General features: G+C 46.4%; 1 protein-coding gene across 1 annotated transcript in view; it reads left to right on the top strand.

Moving 5' to 3' along the window:
• Positions 1–15,012, top strand: part of ncbp3 (nuclear cap binding subunit 3) — a 32,350-nt gene extending 17,338 nt beyond the window's left edge. The window contains exons 8-13 of the mRNA XM_015976475.3: positions 5,671–5,770; positions 9,184–9,293; positions 13,341–13,650; positions 13,769–13,917; positions 13,995–14,177; positions 14,288–15,012. Coding sequence (XP_015831961.3) covers positions 5,671–5,770; positions 9,184–9,293; positions 13,341–13,650; positions 13,769–13,917; positions 13,995–14,177; positions 14,288–14,595 — 1,160 coding nt within the window. The 3' untranslated portion in view covers positions 14,596–15,012. The remainder of the gene's footprint in view (positions 1–5,670; positions 5,771–9,183; positions 9,294–13,340; positions 13,651–13,768; positions 13,918–13,994; positions 14,178–14,287) is intronic.
• The last annotated feature ends 521 nt before the right edge of the window (positions 15,013–15,533 follow it).

Genomic DNA, 15,533 nt, shown 5'->3' with positions numbered 1-15,533 from the left:
GACCTTTTAAAGGCCTTTGCAGGTGTTTTGAGTAAATCAGCTGATTAGAGTGGCAGCAGGTGTCTTCTATATTCAGCCTTTTCAGAATATTCTAATTTTTTGAGATACCAAATTTGGAGTTTTCATTAGTTGTCACTTATGAATATCAAATTTAAATGTAATGAACATTGGAAATACATTGGTCTGTGTGCATTGCATAAATATAATGTACAAGTTTCACGTTTTGAATGGAATTACTGAAATATTTTCAACCTTTTGATGATATTCTAATTTACTGGCCAGCACCTGTAATCGTGTCGAGACCCCATCCGATTCATTGATTACCCAAATAATCGTTTGTTGCAGCCCTACTACCATTGTTATCAGCTAATGGTGCGTTCGCTTTCTCCTCGGAAATTCTAACTTCCCAGTAGGAAAAATCAAATGAAAAAAGACGACAAAATGAATGAAGATACACAGTAAATTTAGTTCACAGTAAAGATGTTTGCTTCAGTTTAATTATCAGTTTATAAAATACAAACAGTTGAATGTTATTTATTGTGATATTTATCAAATATTGTTATATATTGAGAAAAATATATATTTAATTATAAAAGAGAATTAAAATAATAAACACTCAAAAGTATCGAAAACTGGTACCGTTAAGTACCGGTATCGATTCATAGGTACTGGGAATTAGTACCGGATCGATTCAAATGTCAAAGGTACCCATCCCTATCTGAACTGTATGATCCTCAACTGTGGCCTGAAGGAACCTTCGTGAGGCGTTTCTATGAGAAGTGCAGAGCTGTGGCTGCAGATGGAGCTGCGGGTGGGCCCAGTGGGGAGCCACTTACTCAGGAAGCACCCAGTAAAGCATGAGAATTGTGTCATACAACTCCCGTGGCCTGCGCCTTGGTAACAGGGCTGGGGATAGGGCACGTCGTATTGTTGTTGATAAACTTTTGGAAGATGTTGACATTTTAGGTCTGCAAGAGACAATGCTGCCTATGGAGCTCCGGACCCCACGTGACTCTCAGTTAGTGGACGCCATTTTGGCAGGTAAAAAGCTAAACAAACACGGATCTTAACCATGAACGTGAACGGGATCAGCTTGGATTTTACTTCGTCGGAGTTTACTTCACTCTTTAAAACCGAAGAAATCGTTTTATATAGTCAGAAATTAAATAGACTAAAAAACTCCGACCCTTACCGTGCCCCTGGGATACTTTTTAAAAACGCTAGAAGCTGTCGGAGCAGACGTCTTACCAGACCTAGCCGGGGAACCCCTTGGGATTCCCCCGGAGGAGGCAGCGGCTGGGGAGAGGGAAGTCTGGGACTCGACGCTACTGCCCGCTCCGACGCCAGAAGCTGTTGGAGCGGACTTCTTACCGGACCTGGCCGGGGAATCCCTTGGGATTTACCCGGAGGAGCTGGCTCCGGCGGCTGGGGAGAGGGAAGTCTGGGCCTCTCGACGCTACTGCCCCCGCAACCCGACTCTGGATACGCGGATGAAAATGGATGGATGGATGGACAAATAACAGATTTACATGTAAGTAGTTTAAATAGAGTGCTGTGCTGTTTGAATGTATAAACTGAACACCAAGAGAAATCACTAGTCTGATTTTTTTTCCGTGAATAAAATAAAAATGTCAGGCAGGAGCGTCTCAGGATCTGTCTGAGAGCTGTCTCGGTGAGACAGATAATAGCAATCCAAAGTGCTTTTTATGTGTGATCTGACAATTGATCAACCATTGCTTAAAAATTAAATGCAGCTTAGCCGGTTAATTGCTGTGATCATAAAACACGTAAACGGCAGCACTCAGAACTCACGAGGCAACGTTTTACGTGATGTTTACTTGTTGCTGTGAGTAATAAGACAGAAAAAGCCACGCCAAAATAAGTTTAGGAAGCCCACTAAGAATCGTAATAAAAGCATTTAAAATAAACACCATACACAGTTGAGGAAACGTTGGTTTAAGTACCTGATATGAAGCGGTCGCTGCATAAGTGAAACCTTTACTCTCAGGATCCCAGTTTCATTTTAGCCCGGTCACTAGCGCGTTTTATTACAATCATCCAACGTTTGCGGCGCTCCGGATCTTGGGGAATCCTGTAGATGGCTCATTCCTTATGTCGTCCGTGTCTGTTCTGCATCCTGGGGCACAACAGGAATCTACCATATTTCCTGTCTGATTGAGTTTTCTGACAATAACAAATAGTCCAGCTGCCGGCTTCTACCTGCCAAGATGGCGCCGTTTCGATTTGAACTGTTGCATGCCGGGAGAAGTGACGTCAACTCCCGGAGCTCTATACAGAACCTGGATCGGTTAAACTCTTTTCACTGCAATTTTTTGGTACTGGGGAGTCCACTACTGATCTGTCATCTGGAATTATTCAAGGAAGGATACCTGGAGGCGTGGCCATCCTCTGGCACAAGGATTATGATCCTTTTATTTCTGTTGTCAGGCTAAATGTGGACTGGTGCATAGCAGTAATGGATGATTGTTATGGATGACAAGGCATTCATGATCTTAAATATTTATATGCCATATGAGAGTCAGCAGAATGAAGATGAATATCTGGCGAAACTTTGATTTTTAAGCTCATTTATCAGTCAGTGTGAGTTTAATTGTGTTTTTATCGTTGATGATATGAATGCTGACATTTCAGACACTCGCTCCACCTTTGGGCAACATCTGATTCAGTTTTGTGTAAATAATAACTTGGTTTTAACTAGCAAAGAGATACTGCCAGCAGACAGCCACACGTATGTCAGTGAGGCATGGCACTCAACTTCCTGGCTTGATCGCTGTATATGCACTGAGGATGCACATGAATGCATATCCAGGGTGGAAATCTTATACTCCCTGGCAACAACTGATCACATCCCTGTTTCCATAGTGGTAAACTGTGAAACATTGCCTGTGCTGCTCCAACACCAGAGCCCCTCACACACAGAGAAGCTGACTTGGGCTAAAGTGTCAGTCGAGGATATTAGGAAATATTACTTACTGTCAGATTGTAGTCTGAGATCTGTTAATGTCCACAAAGAAACGTTACAGTGTAAAGATGTCAACTGGGAACAAATGGAGCACAGGCTGCACTTATGCACTCTGTATCAAAATATTGTGGACAGCTTGATTATTGCCAGCGAGCTCCTCTGCCAAAAAGGATCAACAAAATTTAAACCGCTTCCGGGATGGAGTGAGCATGCTTATGCGTTACATGCTGAGTCCAGAGCAGCCTATAAAGCCTGGGCAGCTGCTGGTAAACCAAAATCCGGTTGAATATTGGAGTCTAAGAAAGCTGCGAACGTTAAGTTCAAGAATGCTGTTCGCTATATTAAAAGGAATGAGGAAACAATGCGAGCGAACTCCTTAGCGAACAAACTAAAGATTAATAACGTTTTGGTGTTCTGGAAGGAGTTAAAACGCTCCTGTATCAGTAAGCAGCTGCTACCCGCATCTATAAATGGGGTTTCAGGAGACAAGAACATTGTAGAAGCCTGGAGGAATCACTTTAGTAGGATTTTTAACTGTGTAAACAGTGAAAGGTTCAATGTTGGCAACATTGACTACAATCATGGTATGATTGTCAGAGCTGATGAAGTCTGTCTCGCTATAGAGAAAATGTCATTAAACAAAGCTTGCGGCCCTGATCAATTATCAGCAGAGCACATGAAGTACGCTAGCTGTAGAGCTCAGGTGTTACTTTCATTGTGCTTTACCGGCTTTTTGAAGCATGGAATCTTGCCTGGCCATATGTTATCTGTTCTCTTAGTCCCTATAGTCAAAGAGAAAACTGGAAAAATCGCCTGTATTGATAACTACAGGCCTATTGCTATGGCAAGTGTGTTGTCCAAGGTGTTTGAGCATATTTTGCTGGAAAGACTGCAAAGTTTTATAACTACGACAGAGAATCAGTTTGGTTTTAAAGGTAAACTTAGTACTGACTTGTGTATCTACGCTTTAAAAGAAACTGTAAGCAATTACATACTTCTGTTTTTATGTGCTTTTTAGACGCCTCTAAGGCCTTTGACAGAGTCAACCATCAGAAATTATTCATCAAGCTACAAAACAGAGGGGTCCCTTCTTACCTAGTTAGGATTTTGCACTTCTGGTACTCTCATCAACTGATGCAGGTAAAGTGGGGGACAGAAGTGTCTGAACCTTTCTCTGTATCGAATGGAGTCAGACAAGGCGGGATTCTGTCTCCTGTCCTTTTTAACTTGTACCTTGACGAGCTGTCTGTTACTCTGAATGATAACGGTAAGACTGGATGCTTGGTGGGTGACCGACTGGTAAATCATCTAATATATGCAGATGACCTAGTCCTCACGTCTCCCTATAGCGCAGGCCTGCAGCAGCTGCTCAGGGCATGTGCTGGGTATGGTGAGCAATTTGACATCCTGTTTAACCCTAAAAAGAGTGTGGTTATGATTGCTGCTACTAAAGGGGACCTGAAGCTTAACTTTCCATCTTTTAACTTAACAAATCAGGTCCTGGAAGTGGTAAGCAAAGTAAACTATTTGGGGCACATTTTAAGAAGCGACCTCTGTGATGATGAGGATATTAAGAGGCAATGCGGTAAGCTGTACATGCAGGCTAACACTCTGGCACGTAACTTTGGTATGTGCTCAGATCCTGTTAAAGTGTCCCTCTGTCGTTCCTTTTGTACTCCTCCCTATACAGCCCACTTGTGGTGCAACTATAGTGAGGTAGTAATGAAGAAGCTTCACGTGGCTTATCAGGATGCTTTTAGAATCCTCATGAAGCTCCCTAGATGGACCTCTGCAAGTCGTATGTTTGTTGTGAGTAACATCCCTACTTTTCATGCGCTTCTGAGGCTCTTCATGTATAAATTCATCTGCCGACTGAGTTTGTCAGCTAACGCTGTTGTTAGAGCGCTGTCATCTTTAACTTACAGTGACACGAGGTACTCCTCAGTCCTTTTTAAACATTGGAACAACTGCCTATATGGTTTGTAATTAGAATGTGTTTTTCCTTTTATTTTATTCTTGTTATGGACATTTCCCATGTCTGAAATAAAGTTTGAATGAATGAATGTTTTTATTTGTTTTCAGTGCTTTCATGACTTGCTACCACTTTTTATCTTTGTAACTTTTCCTGTTCAGCGCCTTGGGCTCCCTTTGAGGGTGGTGGAATGTGCTATATAAATAAAGCATGATGATGAAGTCTGAAATTAAAGTACTTGATTTCAGAGAAAAGCCTCAGAAACAGAGAAGGGCTCCAGCTGAGATCCAACAAGAACAGGCTGTGGCGCTCCCTGCTGGTGGTGGTCGGAGGGACCGGTGGCGCCTGTGCTCGGCAGCCTCACCTCTTGTCAGTGCGCCCCAGGGCAGCTGTGGCTACATTGTAGCTTATCACCATCAGTGTGTGAATGGATGAATGATACACTGGAGTCCTTACTCTGAGAGGCGCTATACAAGTGCAGGTCATTTGATTTATCTGCTGGTCAAACACCTGAGCTGAACCTGGTTCTGGTTCCACTCGTGAATCCCTCTGTTACCTGTGAGTTTGTGTGACTACCAGGTTCCTGTTGTAATCTGTAAACCCTGCATCAGTACTGAGGGTTAGAAGCGCCTCTGTGCAGGAGTTAAACGGGTCTGATGGTCGGTCCGGGAGCTGGAGTCACACGATGTCTGAATTATCTCACGTTTGTGTCCAGATGATAAGAAGGAGCTGGGAGCGGCTCGCCGCAGCAGGTACTACATGAAGTATGGAAACCCCAACTATGGAGGCATGAAGGGAATCCTCAGTAACTCCTGGTGAGTATATTCATTTTTTTTAATGAATCAAGTTTTTATTGAAAGTTCTCTCGGTACACGACACAAAACAAACATAATCTTTACAGAACAAAAACGGCCTCAGGAACTGCAGAACAATCATAATCAAGGAAAATAACAATGACTGTAATAACAATATTAGTAACAACAATGATAACAGGTACAACAATAAGGACTGAACAATAAATGATAAGAGTCAGAAATCCTGGAATCATCAAACACCGAGGGTCACAAAGCATGAGTATTTGACCTGAATGATTCCCAGGATGGTGCCGTGCCACCCCTTTATTACTCAACCTGTAAAGGATACGTTCGTATGAGGCTGTTTTAACTGGGCGTGCACCATTCTGGAGAAAAACCTGACTTGCTGATACCGATTTTGTCAGTAACTAAAAGCAGAATATATCAATGTTTAAATTTTCTTTTACTGAGAAAACCAATGTGAATACTCGTGAAACAATACCAGTTTCAACCGGACACCAGGTAATGTTCTCAAATATAAACAAACATATTTAGCATTGCTCTCCTCCTAGAACCGTCACCTTATCGTGGTGGAGGAGTTTGAGTGCCCTAATGATCCTAGGAGCTATGTTGTCTGGGGCACTTTGTGCCCCTGGTAGGGTCTCCTATGACAAATTGGTCTTAGGTGAAGGGTGAGACAAAGAACAGTTCAGAGGATCTTTCATGGATGTAAATTCAAAGAGTCGGAGTACCCGGCCCGGAGGGTTACCGGGTTCCCACCCTGGAGCCAGGCCTGGGGTTGTGGCCCGTGAGCGAGCGCCTGGTGGCCGGGCTTTCGCCCATGGGGCCCGGCCGGGCCCAGCCCGAACCGGATACATGGGCTCATCCAACTGTGGACCCACCACCCGCAGGAGGAACATGAAGGGTCCGGTGCAGTGTGGATCGGGTGGCAGACCAAGACGGGAGCCTTGGCGGTCCGATCCCCGGACAAGGAAACTGGTTTTTGGGACATGGAACGTACCTCGCTGGCGGGGAAGGAGCAGGAGCTTGTGGCAGAGGTTGAGCGATACCGGCTAGATATAGTCGGACTCATCTCGACACATAGCATTGGCTCTGGAACCCAAGTCCTTGAGAGGGGGTGGACACTCTCCTTTGCTGAAGTGGCTCTGGGTGAGAGGGGGAGGGCTGGGGTTGGCGTTTTTGTTAGCCCCAAGACTCTCTGCCTGTGTGTTGGGGTTTACCCCAGGGGACGAGAGGGTAGCTTCCCTGCGTCTTCGGGTTGGGGAATGGGTCCTGACTGTTGTTTGTGCTTATGGACCAAATATCAGTTCAGAGTACCCACCCTTTTTGGAGTCCCTGGGACGAGTGCTAGATAGTGCTCCATCAGGGGACTCCATTGTCCTGCTGGGGGACTTCAATGCTCACGTGGGCAATGACAGCTTGACCTGGAGGGGTGTGATTGGGAGGAACACCCACCTGATCTGAACTCGAGTGGTGTTTCATTATTGGACTTCTGTGCAAGCTGCAGTTTGGCCATAACGAACACCATGTTCGAACATAAGGATACCCATCAGTACACTTGGTACCAGGGCAGCCTAGGTCGCAGGTCGATGATAGACTTTGTAGTCAACTATAGGGGGATCACACTCCTCAGCCTCCCTGGAAAGGTCTACTCCAAGGTACTGGAGAGGAGGGTCCGATCGATAGTTGAATCTCAGATTGAAGAGGAGCAATGTGGTTTTCGTCCTGGCCGTGGAACTGTGGGCCAGCTCTATACCATTGCAAGGGTGATGGAGGGGGCATGGGAGTTTGCCCAACCAATCCACATGTGTTTTGTGGATTTGGAGAAGGCTTGTGACCGTGTCCCCAGGGGCACCCTGTGGGGGACGCTCCAGGTGTATGTGGTGGGTGGCTTTCTGTTAAGGGCCATTCAGTCCCTTTACCAGAGGAGCGTGAGTTTGGTCCACATAGCCGGTAGTAAGTCGGACCTGTTCCCGGTGAGGGTTGGACTCCACCAGGGCTGCCCTTTGTCACCGGTTCTGTTCATTACCTTTATGGACAGAATTTCTAGGCGCAGCCGTGGTGTGGAGTGTGTCGAGTTTGGTGGCAGGAGAATCTCGTCTCTGCTTTTTGCGGATGATGTGGTCCTCCTAGCTTCATCCAGCTCTGACCTTCAGCTCTTGTTGGGTAGGTTTGTGGCCGAGTGTGAAGCGGCTGGGATGAGGATCAGCACCTCCAAATCTGAGACCATGGCTCTCGACCGGAAAATGATGGCTTGCCAACTCCGGGTCGGGAGAGAGGTCCTACCTCAAGTGGAGGAGTTTAAGTATCTTGGGGTCTTGTTCACGAGTGAGGGTAGGAGGGATCGGGAGATCGACAGGTGGATTGGTTCAGGGTCTGCAGTGATGCGGACGCTGAGCCGATCTGTCGTGGCTCTCGATTTACCGGTCGATCTACGTCCCAATCCTCACCTATGGTCATGAGCTTTGGGTAATGGCCGAAAGAATGAGATCGCGGATACAAGCGGCCGAAATGAGTTTCCTCCGTAGGGTGGCCGGGCTCAGCCTTAGAGATAGGGTGAGGAGCTCTGACATTCGGGAGGGACTCGGAGTAGAACCGCTGCTCCTCCGGATCGAAAGGAGTCAGTTGAGGTGGTTTGGGCATCTGGTCAGGATGCCTCCCTGGGGAGGCCCCCGGATCGACCCAGGACACATTGGAGAGGTTACATCTCCAATATGGTCCGGGAATGCCTTGGGGTCCTGCCGGAGGAGCTGGTGGAGGTGGCCTGGGAGAGGACAGTCTGGAGCTCCCTAGTTGGGATGCTGCCCCCGCGACCCGGACCCGGATAAGCGGAGGAAGACGACGACGACGATTTAGCATTTCTGTTTGAACTACAAAATCATATTTGTTTCTTTAGACCACAGGTGCCAAACTAAGGCCCTCAGGACCAAATTTGGGTCGCAGTCTATTTTTATTTGGCCCGCAAGATCAAATATATATTAAAGTTGCCCACCGGCCGATTTTGCTGCAAAGACGAGTAGTAAATAGTCCAAAGTTAATGCCAAAGCCATTTGTTCTGAGCTGATGCCATCTTTGTAGTTTTTCTCCCTCACTACTCTGGTGCTAAGCCCACCAAGCAAACGTAGAGTGCGCTGATTGGCCAACGGTAGACTTGCTGAGTCTACAATGGAGCGTGGCTAGACCGACCAGCACAGCTGAATCTTGTAGTCAGGATTTCTAACTCTTCCGGACTGACCCGGGACCCACCGCCCTTGATGAGTCTGGTGTCTGTAATCCTGTGTAGATGATGAGTTGTGTGTGTGTGTGTGTGTGTGTGTGTGTGTGTGTGTGTGTGTGTGTGTGTGTGTGTGTGTGTGTGTGTGTGTGTGTGTGTGTGTGTGTGTGTGTGTGTGTGTGTGTGTGTGTGTTTCCAGGAAGAGGAGGTATCACAACCGCCGCATACAAAGAGACGTCATCAAGAGCAAGAAACCTCTGATTGGAGACAGCATGGGACACACACCTCCATACACACACCGACACTCAGGTAACAACACAATAGAGCTGATGAAATTGAAACGTGGTTTTTATCATGGAGTCTAAATCGGCTGATTAAGGCATTCACGCGTAGAGGTCATTCCCTAGCCTGGCCTGCCAGACTCCTCCTCTGGTTAATTCTGCACAGAGAAAGGATCTGGGAACTCTCCTATTCAAATGACCCCGCCCCCTGAGAATTCTAACCGAGCCAATCAGCGCTGAGTAGTGTACGTCACACACCACAACGCCAAGTTTGTAATTAACATGGCGACTGAAGTGGAGTTCGCTGCGGCTCTTTCCTCTGTTCCAAGTGACTTGGACATGTCTTTAAAACCACAACAAGTAGAAGTGCTAAAAGCCTTTCTTCTAAAGAAAGATGTCTTCTCCGTTGTCAGACGCTATTTTTGACCACAGCTAAAAAACTACAGCGTCACGCGGTACAGTCTGCATTTCCGTCTTTTTCCTGATTGGTTATTTTTGAGCTGGCTAGTCCCGCCCCCCATGTGCCACTCTGCCTGTGAGTTACCAGACTCTCTCTGTGCAGAATTAAACAGAGGACGAGTCTGGCAGGCCAGGCTAGTCATTCAACATGTCGGGGTTCCTTTGATCAGTCAGTGTAGGGTTGGGCATCGAGCATCGGTTGGAACCGGTACCGTCAGTTCTTCCTGGATTTGCTCAAATCTTTATATTTTAATTCCTAAATATGATTCTCAGTGAATGAGCGGCCAATCTCCATGGAGAAAAAAATGTATCTGCAAATTCTGATCAACGCCTTTCAGAGCCGGGCATACCACCTACCTGTCGCTCCTACTTCGCAGCCTTCAGATTCCCCGAGGGCTGTATTGCAGCACCACGGGGTCGGGATGTTTTCTGAAAAGCCCCGGATCCTAATTTTACTTAAAAGGTAAAAAAAAAAAGGGCATTTGTTTTTTTTAGCAGCTGTGATGATTCCGGTTTGTGCATCATTCTTATTTATAAAGTGTCAATAAAGTTGTGCTACAAAGAAAGCGAATGGGCTGGGATAATTATCATAAAAGGAACTAACAGAGAAGTTGATGTGCTCTGGATGACGAACACGTGGGAAAAAAATCATGTAATGTAGTCAATATATTTAGGATTATTACCGTATTTTCGGAGTATAAATCGAATCAGCCATAAAATGTATAATGAAGGAAAAAAACATATATAAGTCGCATTTTTGGGGTGAAATTTTATTATTTTTCTTACAAAATCTGTGACCAAGCATTTCACATTGCAAGACAAGTCCCGTTAACTATAACAGAATAAACAATCAGGGTGCAGCAGCATACCACAATCTCCAGCAGAGGATGGCGGTGTTTCAAACCCTCCCAGCGGGACGGGGGAGCTCATTCCTGGGGTCTCATTTATCAAACATTACGTAGAATCCTTACTAAAACCTCAGCAAAAAAAAAAGTACTTACGCCAAGTAGGTTTGTGATCTATCAAACATGGAGCACGCACAGCTGCACGCAATCTCCGCTTCATAAATCAGAAACTATCTAGAAAGGTTCTCAGCTGCTTTTTAGTCACATCCCGCCCTCACCACACCCACTTACTGCCATATAGTCAATGCAAAGTGCCTTGTTGCAGCGCTCCGCCAAAGGCAACCGTAGATCAAGGCAGATCAAGGAAGCACAATTTCACAGAAGCAGAAATTGAGATACCTGTGGGTGAGGTGGAGAAATGAAAGGAAGTGCTTTTGCAAAACAAATAATGAAAATCCACGGAGTGGCACAGCGTTGCTGAAGCCGTCAATGTTGTGAATTCTTCAGAGAGATCTGTGGCGGATATAAAAAACATGGTCCAATAGGGATTCGATCCCTAGACTCCAAGGTGAAAGTCACACATGCTAACCAGTCAGCCAAACAGAGATCTCCCTTGTCCAAGTAGCCGGGGCGCATGATCAATCAGGTCACAGTGACAGGACACACACTGTCACAGACGCATGACATTCTGTCTCAATCTGTCCCCCTGCTGATATTCTGCATTCCGTATTCTCCGCTTCAGGGTGTGTGTGTGTGTGTGTGTGTGTGTGTGTGTGTGTGTGTGTGTGTGTGTGTGCGCGTGCGTGTGTGCGCGCGCGCGCGTGTGTGTGTGCGCGCGCGCGCGCGTGCGTGTGTGTGTGTGTGCGCGTGTGGGGGGTCTTGTTCTGTGTGAAAACGAAGCAGTACAAGTGATAATGCTGCAGGATTTCATAACTTTGTCCTTCTCAGCAGCAGCACTGCAGGTGCTCTCCATGTCCAACATGTGTGTAAGCCAGGTCCTTAGTCAACTTAAAGTTGCGCACATTTTTTCGCTAAGTTTTCTTTCATAAATCCCAACGTTTGCGTGGAAAGTTGCTCACGCAGTTTTCCGTCCTCATTTTGTGCGTAAGCAAGCTTGATAAATGAGGCCCCCAGGTCCGGAGCCGGCCCGCAGCAGCGTGGTGTATATTATTTGGTATATAAGCAGCAGGACCAGCCAGACTATGAAAAAAGTGCGACTCATAATTTGGAAAATACGGTAGCTTCATAATTTTATTCATTCTCAAGTTATCCCATACCCTCCCATTAAAGACAAAAGAACGGCCGTCACTGAAATATGTACAAATAACAAAAGTTCTAATGAATCCAAACGTAGTGAAATTCATGACATCACTTTTAAACTGTGGTTCAACAGAAATATTTAAAATCAAGCATGATGGACCCAGAAACTAAAGCTGTTGAACAGCCTCTGCAGCTAGATGATTCCTGTGGCTCAGACGCACCTGTTGACAGGTGTTCTGACTCATCTTGGACAGTTTATTTGTTTTTTTTTCTTATTATTCTTTTCAACCAAAAGCAAAGGTTTTTTCAAGGCTCAAGATTAGTTTATTTGCCCAAGTATTCACCACTCTGAATGCACCTAAACCCGTGCAATCATACACTTTCAGATGCCAACAGAGTTTTATGGTACCGTTGTACAATGACAGTAAGGCTTCCTAATTATTTTAGCTTAATTATAATTTAACAAATTGTATTTGTCATATTTAGAGTTTTGTAATTATTTCTGTGACTGTCAGAATTTTCTCTGTTCTGTAAAAAAAAAGAGGGACATGAACAAGTTTGAGGATTACTAAAAATGGCTCATATGTAAATGGAACGTCCTGAAGAGGATTTGTTTTCTCAGTATTGTACAGGAACCAGCAACATATTTATTATCAGTTCGTAAGCATAACTTGCTTCATCACTTATCTGTCCCACTGTTCAGGCACACAGCAGCAAAAATGTAAACAAACATGTCCGCCACACGTTCACTCCATGAGAGAGATGGAGTTATGAACACTTCGGCTTGTATAAATGCATTAACACGAGTTCTGGACGGAGTGAGGCGAGATTTTAAGGCTCACAGCAGAAATAAAAACGAGGAGCATCAATAAACTCGTCTGTGTGAGCGTGACTGTCAGAAGGCTGAGCAATAACCTCTAAGGATAAGAAATAGGAGATATTTTTGTATTTTTTCAACCGTTTAGTCAGTTTTAATGTTTTAAATGTGTTAGTTACTGACAGCGGCTACATTTCAGTTTCCTTTCTGGTGACGTTACATCTCCACATCTGACCCATCCCCGTGGGGAGCGGTGGCTGTTTGGTGGCTTAACCCCCCCAATCCAAGCCTTTAAAGCCAAGCGTGAAGCAGGGAGGCGTTGGGTCCCAGTGTTGGTCTTTGGTATGACCCGACTGGGATTTGAACCCCGATCTCCAAGTCCCAGGGCGGATACCACTAGGTCACTGAGAAGGTCCCCAGTTAGCAGCCCAGGCTCCCCGTAGAGGGCGGCCTCCGTTTGGTCGGACCGCGGTTCGACCCACAGTGATGATTTTGCCAGTGCAGCGCCAAGCTAACCTCCCCAACCCCACACCACCCAGGTTTAGCCGCACCACCTACAGGAAATAAAGGATATTATTCTTATTTATCAGGAGGGAAACTGCTTTCTGTCCATCTGATTTGATCACGTCGCACACCAGTCAGCTGTTAATTATCTCATCCTCTTACCCACAATCCTCTGCTTCCTGTCCCTCAGCTGACCTGGTCAACCTGCCCGAGGAGCCCATCAAAGAGGAGGAGGAGGAGGAGGAAGAAGAGCAGGAGGACCAAGACGAGGACATGGACTCGGATGACAGGGTAGTGGAGTACAAGGAAAGGGGCGGAGACTCAAGGACGGTGGGGGCAGGGCTTTGCAGTAGAGCAGAGCGCTCCCCGTCTCCATGGTCGGAGTCGGATGAGATGGACTACGACCTGGAGCTGAAGATGATCTCCACACCATCACCCAAGAAGACCAAGAAGATGACCATGTACGCTGACGAGCTGGAGACTCAGCTGAAGACCATCCGGTCAGAGACGCTCACCTGTCTCACCTTTTTTTTTTACTTGTCTCACTTCTCATGGAATCAGGATTCTGTGAATTTGGGGTCAAATCCAAGTCCATCTGAACAATCTTGTCTCTGACAGGAACCGGATCGGAGCCTCTGGATCACAAAGCAGGACCAAGTCCTCGTCTCCCGCCAAGGTGACGGATGTCCGGCAGCTGCTTGAGGAGAAGCGACAGGGTGCGTCTCAGCACCGAGAGCGCCCCCCTGTGGCTAGCAGTGGAAAGACAGGTGAGCTGGTACAGGTGGATCCTGGTGTTAATCCAGATGTTCCTTTTGGGCCCCTCTGATTCTGGAACTGTCTGCAGATGTCCGACAGCGACTCGGAAAAAGACGGTACTCTCCAGACGAACGATCCTCCCCTTCCCCATTGTCCCCCAAAGACACGCCCCCGGTCAGAGAGCCTGTCAGTGATGTACATCGCAGACTGGGTGTGGCCAACCAGGACAGCAGAAGCGTTTACTCCAAACCTGTCAGAGACAGAAAGACGAGTACGTTCAGCTCTGAAGTCTCATCACCGGAGTTCACCTGGTTCTGACCCACTTCAGTTGTGAACAAGGTCACAGATGAGCTGACTTTAACTTCCTGTTTGTGTCTGCAGGTAGCCTGTGGAGCAGACTGGGCTCAAGCAACGGAGACGACGCCCCCAGCAAGCGCCGGGAGCAGGGGCGCTCCGAGGGGCTGTTCTCCTCGGCGCCGGGTCGGCAGGATGGAAGCAGGAGGAGACGAGGTGAAGGCGAGCGGGAAGTGGAGGAGGAGGATGACTCAAAGCTACAGAGGATGTGGGGTGCCATGATCAAACAGAAACAGGACCGACTGACCCACAAGATGAAGAAGAGCCGGCTGGACCACCTGCCCTCGCTGCAGATCGAGATCAGCCGCGACAGCACCGACGACTCGGACGTCTGAAGCTTGACCCACGTTCCATTTCTCCTGATTACAGTCAGGATGGAGCAGCGCATCATGGGAAAAGGACGTTGATCTGCTTCATCATTAATCATTCCTGAAGCTGAACTCTAAAGCTGCTTGTTTGCTGATAGAATCTCCCATCAGGCCCGGCGTCAGATCGCTGCCTCCTATCAGACGCAGCCAACACTACGGGATGAATAACAGATCTGATCCAAAGTGGAGTGTCTTCTCTCAGAAACATTCACCTGGAAGAGATTCACAAAGAGAACCATGGACTTCCTATCTGACAGTGTTTTTGTTTTTTAATCAGTTTGTGTGAAACGATTCGTTCTCCTTCGGCACGGATGCCATACGGCCGCGAGTTTCAGTTTTAACCCAAAGTGTTTCGGGTTCATTAAAGATCAGGCTGAAGTTTTATCTGCAGGTTCTGAGTCTTTTTTCTCTGTCATGATGTGCACGATACCAGAATCTCAGTTTGGCTTTATTCCAGCTGAGGTTCAATGTGGTGTTTCAGAACTTTCCTTCCATCAGAACATTTAAAACATAACTGCACCTGAGCAGCGCTCCATTCAGCTGATTGGGAATGACCCGTTGCAATTAGTGTCCGATTGAGTTCTCATTGGTCTTTTTAGATTTGACCAAAGAACCAGAACCAGACTGGGTTTCCAAGACAGGATGCTGGTACCAAAGACGCAAAGACATTTCTGTTTCACAAAGCTCTGGTTCACCCCTTGAGTTAGGAACCTTTTTCTGCCTGTCAAGAGTTTAAAACATTAGAATAACTTTTACTGATTACAGGAAGTTCCAGCAGCTAGAAAGGGAAATGGGAAGAGATGAACAAGGGATCTGCTGTCCTGGGCTAGCCTAGTGAACTAGACCAAATTCTTGCTTTGCAAATAAATAAATAATGCATTTATTTAGTCTGGCTTGCCAGGCTA

Source organism: Nothobranchius furzeri, chromosome 10 (genome assembly GCF_043380555.1).
Source record: "Nothobranchius furzeri strain GRZ-AD chromosome 10, NfurGRZ-RIMD1, whole genome shotgun sequence".
Taxonomy (NCBI): domain Eukaryota; kingdom Metazoa; phylum Chordata; class Actinopteri; order Cyprinodontiformes; family Nothobranchiidae; genus Nothobranchius; species Nothobranchius furzeri.
Note: the sequence above shows the minus strand (reverse complement) of the source record. Positions and strands in the feature narration are given on the sequence as shown.